The following is a 9,130-nucleotide window of genomic DNA, read 5'->3' on the forward strand; positions in this document are numbered from 1 at the left end:
GAATTTAAAAGGAAACTAGTGGAAAAAGAAAAGATTGAGAAGAGGGCTTTTAGTCAAATTGAGAAAAAGCTTAAGGTGAAAGAAGACATATTTAAAGAACCCGAAGAAAAAACGTACCACGTTCATATTGAAGATGAAAAAGAAAAAAAAGATAAAAAATAAATATAATTAAAATACTTAAATTAAAATTTTTAAAAATTTAATCATAATGTCTTTCTCTCGGTGGCCCCCTAATTCTTGTACTTCTATCATCATTTCTTTTATCTCGTAAATCGACAAATGAGATCTTCTCGCTACTTCTTTGACTCAACTCATCCGTACTTCTTCTCAGCCTAACATCCTCCCTTATAAATCTGTCATCATCATCCAACATCTTCCCACTTCCATAAATCAAACTTTTACTTCTCCTCGATCGATCAATACGCGGTTCTCTTCCTTCCCTCTCCAACAATTCATCCCTTCTCTCTTCCAAGAAAGCCTTTTTCTTAATTTTTTTCTGAATATCTTTCTCCCTTTGCAACTTTAATTTTTGCAATCGTGCAATATGCTTCGTTTTAGCCTTTTCATGAGCTTGAACTCTCGCTTCATGTCGCTTATCACATTTTCTTTGTTGTTTTGCAAATTTCTTTTCACGTTTTAGTCGCCGTTTTTCTTTAATTTTTTCTATACGTTCCTCTTCTTTTCTTAACTCTTCCAAACGTTTTTGTTCGCGTTCTTGAGGTGTCGGGGCATGTTTTAAACGGTAAGCTTCGTGGGTTTTCTTTTGATGCCGACAAAGTTCGTATCGGGGTCGTGTGAAATGACTGACAAAGTGAGTTTTTGGTCTACAGATTAAACACACAAATATAATTAATAAGAGGAAACAAATTGTTGTAGGTAGTGTAATTCCGAGTACTTTTCCAATCTGGTATTCATGTCTATATGGACCTTTTATTAAATCTTCTTCGTCTGTTGTGTTCTAAAATTAAGTTGGTTTTAATTAAAATTAAATTGAATTATTGTGGGTTATTTACATCCGTGAATATTGGTCCATATACAGTGTCGTTAAGTACAGATCCATAAACATCTTCGGGATACTCTTCGTTTGTGTCATTTCCAGCGGTGTTAAACGATATTTTTGGAAATGAATGGACACATATTATTAAACAGAAATTGATTACAAATTGAGTTATACATAATAAATACATTTTCGTTGAAGTTATTTTGATGTTGACAGATTAATTTAATTCCGTTTAATTTTTTTATCTTTTCTCCTTTTTTTCATTTCACGTTTTTGAATTTGCATTAGTTTTTTTTTCTGTTTCTTGATGATGGAATTTAAGCGTTTATTTCGTTTATATTCTTGAATTCTTCGTTTTCTCTCCAACATTTTTCTTTGCCTATACGTTAATTCGCCGGGTTGTTGTAGGAATTTATCGCAACAAGGTCCCGTTGGTTTTAGAATTACACAGAGAATTATGATTAAGATGCAAACACCTTCAAAGAAAAATATTAATTAAGCACAAAAATAAACAGTTCAATAATAACATTTTAATTTATTTTTGTAATATTTTCGTAAATACCTCCGGCAAAAGGAAAAGTAATCAAATAAATATCTTTGTTAAAAGGCATTTTAAGTTCTTTTTTGTAATCATCTTCATATTCATCGTCTAACTTTTTTTCTTGTAAACTTCGACTTCCTCTTATGAACGTATCCTAAAAAATAAGTCATTTTTGAATTCTTATTACAAAAAACTCATTTTAAATCCACCTTAAATTCATCAATCGATAAAATACTAGCGTTTAAGACACCAGTCGCTGCTTTTCCAACTCCAGTACCAAAACTCGTTATAAATCCATCACGTTTATTTCGTTTAGATCCAATATTCTGCCTGTTGGTTTCTAATGCAAGAAGCAAAATCAATTTTTGAATCGGTTTTAAACGTTGCACTTCCGATTGCCGATTTGCGAGAATCTCCAAAAGCGTTTTGTTCCAATCTTTCTCTTGCAAGTGTCTTCTCAGCGTTTTTTGAAACACGTTTGGATTGATGGTTTTTGTGCGATTGGGTATTTGCGTAGTGTTCGATGATCCAAACCCCAACCAAAAAGAAAAATAAACCAGAAATAAAACCCATAATCTCATCGCTTAATAAAAAAATGTGTTAAAAATTAAAAATGTCAAAGTAAACTGTCATTGAAGTTAGCTAACTTACCGACATTGAAATTAAGGTTATGTTTCTTTTCTAATTAATTCCAATTTTCATCCGACAACGAAACATTAATAAATATACCTGGACCGCAAGAGGTGCCTCTAGAGCAGAGATGCACAGACCGCGGCCCGCCGGTCGAATACTGGTGGCAAAAATAATATTCTCGTACATTCGAAAAATAATAAATATTAAAGTACTTTGTTTCTTTTGATATTGTGAGCGACGTCCATAAAACTTATGAAAATCATTCAAATACCGCGCCAAGGATGGGTAATTTAAGTAGGTACTGTAATTGTTTTTAGGTGCTGTGTTAATCCTAGCCAGGATTAGAACACAACATGGACAAGCCAGGACCTAGTAAAAAACGTAAGGTTAAAGATGAAAATCGGCAGTTTCAAGAAATTTGGACTGAGAAATACTTTTTCGTATGGTCGCATAACAAAGTCGTTTGTTTAATTTGCAAGAATTCTGTTGCGATTGCAAAGGAATATAATGTAAAAAGGCACTATGAAACGCAGCATCCTACTTTTACCAAGTTTACAGGCGAATTAAGAAAGCAAAAAATGTTGTCTTTAAAACGGGAGCTTATTGGTCAGCAAGCTATGTTTATAAAACCCATTCAAGATTCAGAAACAGCTACAGAAGTTAATTATGAAATTTCTCGAATGATAGCAAAGCGAAGTCGCCCCTTCAATGATGGGGATTTTGTAAAAGAATGCATAGAAATTGCCGCTAAGAAAATGTGTCCAGATGCAGCAAAAAAGTTTGAGAAAATTCAACTGAATCGTATGACTATCCAAAGACGAATTATGTCTTTGTCAGGTAATATTGCGGAACAATTAACTGAAAAAACTAAGATCATTGAATTTTTTTTATTTAGCACTCGACGAATCCACTGATATTAGTTCCACAGCTCAACTTCTCATATTCATACGAGGTGTTACTCAAGATTTTGAAGTCTTAGAAGAGTTATTAGGAATGTGTTCATTGAAAGGTCAAACCAAAGAAATTGATATACTCAATATACTTTTGGATGAGTGTTCAAAAACTGATTTGGACTTATCAAAATTATCGGGAGTTGCGACTGACGGTGCTCCTTCGATGATTGGTGTCAATTCCGGGCTAGTTACTTCGCTGAAAAAGCATCTGCAAGAAAAAAACATAAACGCTGAAGATCTGATGCAGTTTCACTGCATTATACACCAAGAAGCCCTCTGTTCTAAAAAAATTGAATTTCAAAATGTCATGAAAGTGGTAGTTTCGACTGTAAATTTCATAAAATCACGAGGACTCAATCACAAGCAATTCAAACAATTCCTTGATGACATCGAAAGCGAATATGGAGATTTACTGTATTATACATTATTATACATTAGTCGCGAAAACGTGCGAGGTGTACGGTCGCATAATCGCGTCTCTTGAGTTTCTAAGTAGTGTTGTGCGATTGTTATATTTAAGGCTTCTTTTTTGTTTTTTACATTCACCCGCGGGTGCTGGTCAGCGTGGTGTTTGATTTTGTTCGGTTTTGCATTCAACATTTTTCGAAGGATTAATATATCTATTTTTACATATTCTTTCTTCCGCCGCGTTGTCGTATTCGCTCGTGTTGACCTTTGTCCTGTCGTTGGAACCGGAATCCCCGTATCGATGTCGGGGTGCAAGATCTGCTCGTCTCGCCTGTCATCCAAGAGTCCTGGCCTTCAGTGCGGCGGCTGCCACGGGAACTTCCACGCCAAATGCGTAAAAATTTCGTCCGATGCGCTTGAACAAATTAAGGCGGGGGGTGTCTTTTGGAAATGTTCCAAATGTCGAGGAAATTTGGATAAATCCGTCATAATTGACGATGAAATCTCTGATTCCCAGTCTTCTAGTGGCCCTAGCAATGCTCAACTGTACCGTCTCTTATCATCTATTCAGAATGATGTAAAGAATTTATCAAACAAATACGACGAGATTGTTAAGTCAATTTCCTTCTACGGCGACAAAATCACTGATTTCGAGCGAGCCCTTAACAATTTCGGTGATAAGATTAAGCAAGTCGATGCGCTGGTCGCTGTAAATTCTAAACTTAAGGCTGATCTAGCTGCTGCGGAGTGTCGCCTTGATCACCTCGAGCAGTATTCGCGGCTCAATAATCTGATCATCGCGGGAGTTCCCGAACATGTAGGAGAAAATCTTCCCGAAATTGTGTCCAACATTGCGGAAGCTATCAAATCTCCTATTGTGGCTTCCGATATAGATGCAGTTCATCGCTTGCCTCAAAGACCATCTCCAGGAAAAGACAAGTCGCGCGCTAAGGCCATTATAGTAAAGTTCACCTCCAGAATAACACGTGACCGTATTTTTAGCGCGGCCAAATTATATCGTCGCAGTGCCAATGGCCGTTGTCTGTCGATTCCCGACGTTGCGGATAATCTTTACATTAATGAACATCTTACGGCTCGTAACATGGACCTCTTTAGTAAGGTGCGAGAAATCGCGAGAAATAAAAACTACAAGTATATCTGGACGAAGAGCTGCGTGATCCATGTGCGGAAAGATGATAGAGCGAAGATTTTGGTGATCAAATCGTCGTCTGACTTGAATAAATTGTAAGATGGCCCTCGTCGTTTTTATTGTTGTTCCTATCACTTTTTAACGGTTTATGGGTATCAGCTTCTATTATCAGAACGTCCGTGGTTTACGATCCAAGACTAATACTTGTTCAATCAATTCACATGCCTTATTGGCGGATTTTATCTGCCTTACTGAAACATTTCTTAATGATAGCATATCCGACAAGGAGTTACTCAACTCATCTTATACCGTATATCGTCGCGATAGAAATTCAACGGCTTCCACCAAGCGCGATGGTGGCGGAGTCCTTATAGCTGCGAAGCATGGCTTTCATACCGTTCCCATGCCGAGTCTGCAAAGTGGTGCGGAGGACTTGTGGTTGAAAGTTCAGTGCGGTCAACTAATTTTTCTTTTGTGCTGTGTTTATCTTCCTCCTTCTGCTGATGAAGCGCTGAATCTGTTTTTGTCCAGTGTGTCTGCTGTGCGCGATGCCTACCCGGAAATTATGATTGTTATTATAGGTGATTTCAACATGCCAACTATCTCTTGGTCTATGTCTGAAGATGATGTATTAATTCCCACAGGGAATTTCGACCGTCGCGCGATTGATTTTCTTAACATTTATTCATATTGTAATTTTAGTCAATTTAATAATGTATCGAATATTAATAATAGAATTCTTGATCTTGTTCTATGCGCTAACGGTCGAGTCGAAAGCATACACCTCTGCAACGATCCACTTGTGGATCCTGACTGCCACCATCCACCGTTTGAATTCTTATTATCGGGCATGTTCATTTGTCTGAGTGATGGTCCGAATGTTCGCTTTCTTTTTAAGAACGCGAATTCCGGAGCTATCAAGTGTTTCTTAAATAGTATCGATTGGCAGACTGTTTTTGCTGGGATGGGCGTGGAGAGCATGGTTGAAGTTTTCTATGACCGCGTTAATTATGTAATTAACAGAGACGTTCCTAAGCGCTTTCTGCCTAAGCAACGTTTTCCTTACTGGTACAAACGTTCAACTATTCGTGTCATTAAAGAAAAGCTACTTTACCATAAAAAATGGAAATCTACTCGACATAATAGTGATTACTTGGCTTTCTCTATCTTGCGCTCCAGGTCTAAGAGGCTTATTGCGGCTGATTATAGAGATTACTTAAACTCGATTCAGGCGGGGGTTATGGAAAATCCCAAAGGAATCTGGTCCTTTGTTAAGTCCAGGAAAGGGGATGTGTCTGGCTTGCCGGCCGCTATGTTTTCTGTTGATGGGTCAATGGTGACCTCAGGTCATGATATCTCTTGTGCATTTGCAGAGTATTTCGCCTCGGTTTTCGTAGATGGTAGTATTGACCGCTCAATGGTCTTCGGTGGCCAGGGTGTTTCACCTTGGTTCTCTGCTGACGCAGTCCTCAATATTTTGACCCATCTTGACAAGTCCTCTGGCTCTGGTCCGGATGGTATTCCATCTTCCTTTTTGAGGGAGTTTGCTGCCGAACTGTCGACCCCACTTTTTCTTATTTTTTCAAAATCCTTACTCGAAGGTACTTTTCCGCGCGCGTGGAAGACAGCTTTTGTCGTTCCAATATTTAAATCAGGGAATAGACAGTTGATATCTAATTACCGTCCAATTTCTCTTATCTCGTCTATTCCAAAGGTTTTTGAAAAAATTGTTTGCGATTACTTTAACCACTCTATTGCTCACTCTCTCATTACTGAACAACATGGATTCTTGTCTGGCCGATCGGTTGAGTCTAACTTAGTGTCTTATGTTAATTTTATTCATTCTACCTTAAATGAGGACTCACAGGTTGACGCAATTTATACCGATTTCTCTAAAGCCTTCGACAAGATTGACCATGGAATTCTTATACAAAAGCTGTCCTCCTTTAACATTCCTGCCGGCATTGTGCGCTGGATAATGTCATATCTTTCTGACAGAAGTCAGGCAGTTAGGATGGGTAGCTTTTTGTCGGACTACAAACCCATCTCATCTGGTGTGCCTCAGGGAAGTCACCTTGGGCCCACATTATTTCTAATTTACATTAACGACATTTCTTCTTGTTTTAAATTTTCCAAATTCCTGCTCTATGCGGATGATAATAAAATATTTACTAGAGTCAGCTCTAGTCATGACTGCCTAAGGCTCCAGGAGGACCTTGATCGTCTACATGATTACTGTCGCGTTAACAAACTTTATTTGAACTATGACAAATGCCAAAAAATAACGTTTACATGGAAACGCTATCCTATTAATTTTAATTACAACTTTAATGGTAGACCTATTATCTCTACTGACAGAGTGAAGGATCTTGGCATTATACTTGATGCCAAATTGAGATATCACCTTCACATCGAAGTCATGGTGGCGAAAGCCCTGCGTAACCTAGGGTTTGTTATCAGAATAAGTAGACAGTTTACCAATTTTACAAGCATTAAATCCCTTTATATGGCATTTGTTAATAGCGTATTATCCTATGGTTCCATAGTGTGGAATCCTATGTACGCGGTCTATCGTGATCGCATCGAAGCGGTTCAACGACGCTTTGTACGCTATCTGGCTTACAAATATCATCTTCCCTATTGCGATTACGATAGACGCTGTGTGGTTTTTAACTTATTATCCCTGCGGCAGCGTCGGCTAGTCTCAGACTTAATTTTTCTTTTCAAACTGGTCAATGGCTTGCTGGACGCACCTGATCTTCTGTCTGTGTTGAACTTTAATGTACCACAGCGTTTCACGCGGCGGAATACTACATTCCTTTTAGGCACGTCGAACACGAACGCTCATCTAAACTCGCCTATCGTTCGGCTTTTGAATACTTACAATCAGGACTTCAACCATGTTACTCTATTTGGACTCTCGTTGCGCTCATTTAGAGAATTACTATTACGTAACGTTTAGTTGTTATCTTCTGTATTGTAGTACAATTATATAATATTTTTCGCTTTTTTTTTGTAATTTTTTTTTAATTAGCAACTATCAATGCTGTTATTATTATTTTCATAGTTAATGTTATAATTATTGTTATTTTTTTTTCTTTTCTCGTTTTTTTGCTTGGTATGTAGTTAAGTGCTTTGTTTTTATGAGGATGCTTCACTGGGGATATCCTCCCTGTTTGTGTCCCAATAATAAATAAATAAATAAATAAATACAGAAGTAGGGTGGCTAAGTCGTGGATTGACACTGGAACGATTTCTAAATTTAATAGAAAAAATTGGAATATTTCTGGCGGAAAAGCAAAAGGATGTCCCGGAACTTAACAATCCTGATTGGTTGTGTGATTTGGCTTTTTTAGTTGACATTACAAATCATTTGAATGTCTTGAACACACGGCTTCAAGGCAAAAATCAACTGATATCCCAGCTCTACGTTCATGTGTCATCCTTTCAAAGCAAGCTGACACTTTTCAGATCGCAATTGAATTCTGGAAATTACAATCATTTTCCGAATTATAAGAAAATGGCTAAAAAATTCAACAAAACTGCGATTAATTTCAGTTATGTAGAAAAGCTAGATATTTTGATTCAATCTTTTCAAGACAGATTTTCGGAGTTTAAAAAAGTGAAACCTCTGTTGGACATATTCAGCAATCCTTTCACGATTTCAGTTGACAATGCGCCAGAGTCAATGCAGTTAGAAATTATCGACATTCAAAACGACCAAGATTTACGCAACAAATTCAACGAAGGAGACTTGCAGAACTTTTACCGCTGCATTGATAAAAATATGTACAAAGAGTTGCGCATAAACGCTCTGAAATGTGCCAGGTTATTTGGTTCTACCTATACATATATGTGAACAAACTTTTTCAATACTAAATAATAATAAAACAAAAAATCGAAACCGCCTTGCAAATGATAGTTTGGAAGCAGTTTTACGTGTTGCTACAAGTAAATTTGAGCCAAATATAAAAAAGATTGTAAGCACTATGCAGTGCCACGCTTCAAATGAATAAATTCTTTTTCAATTTTAATACATTATTATCAATTCTTTATTGTCTTTAATTACCTATACTTCTGGCGGCCCGCCATCAGTTCATGATTTGCCCGAGTGGCCCCTAGTCTTAATAAGTCTGTGCATCGCTGCTCTAGAGAATATAGATGATCAGACATTAGAACAACCCAAAATACAGAAAAAAAAACGGAATAAGGCTAAACAGTTCACAAGAAAAGCACATAGAGAAAGCTGGGAAAGATACATATCCAACATCGAAAACGACGTCCATGGTAGGCAGGAATATGCATACAAAAGTCTCAAACATCTGAATAAGGATGAAAAAGACACACCAAGGATAAATGTAATAAATAAGGATCGATGGAAACATTACTATAGAGACCTATGGTTCTTCAACCCTACAAACTCAGAGGTTTTAGAGGAGGGAGAT

At 37.2% G+C, this 9,130-nt stretch overlaps 1 protein-coding gene across 1 annotated transcript; it reads right to left on the bottom strand.

The window, feature by feature from the left end:
* On the bottom strand, positions 1-2,262 carry LOC111420751 (uncharacterized). Its single transcript, XM_023053787.2, has 4 exons — positions 1,751-2,262; positions 1,563-1,695; positions 1,014-1,476; positions 1-958 (listed from the first exon to the last, which is right to left on the bottom strand). Exons 3-4 carry the CDS (start codon positions 1,185-1,187, stop codon positions 200-202), a joined length of 933 nt encoding a protein of 310 aa, XP_022909555.2. The 5' UTR covers positions 1,188-1,476; positions 1,563-1,695; positions 1,751-2,262; the 3' UTR covers positions 1-199.
* Positions 2,263-9,130: the final 6,868 nt, after the last annotated feature.

Source organism: Onthophagus taurus, chromosome 3 (assembly GCF_036711975.1).
Source record: "Onthophagus taurus isolate NC chromosome 3, IU_Otau_3.0, whole genome shotgun sequence".
Lineage (NCBI taxonomy): Eukaryota > Metazoa > Arthropoda > Insecta > Coleoptera > Scarabaeidae > Onthophagus > Onthophagus taurus.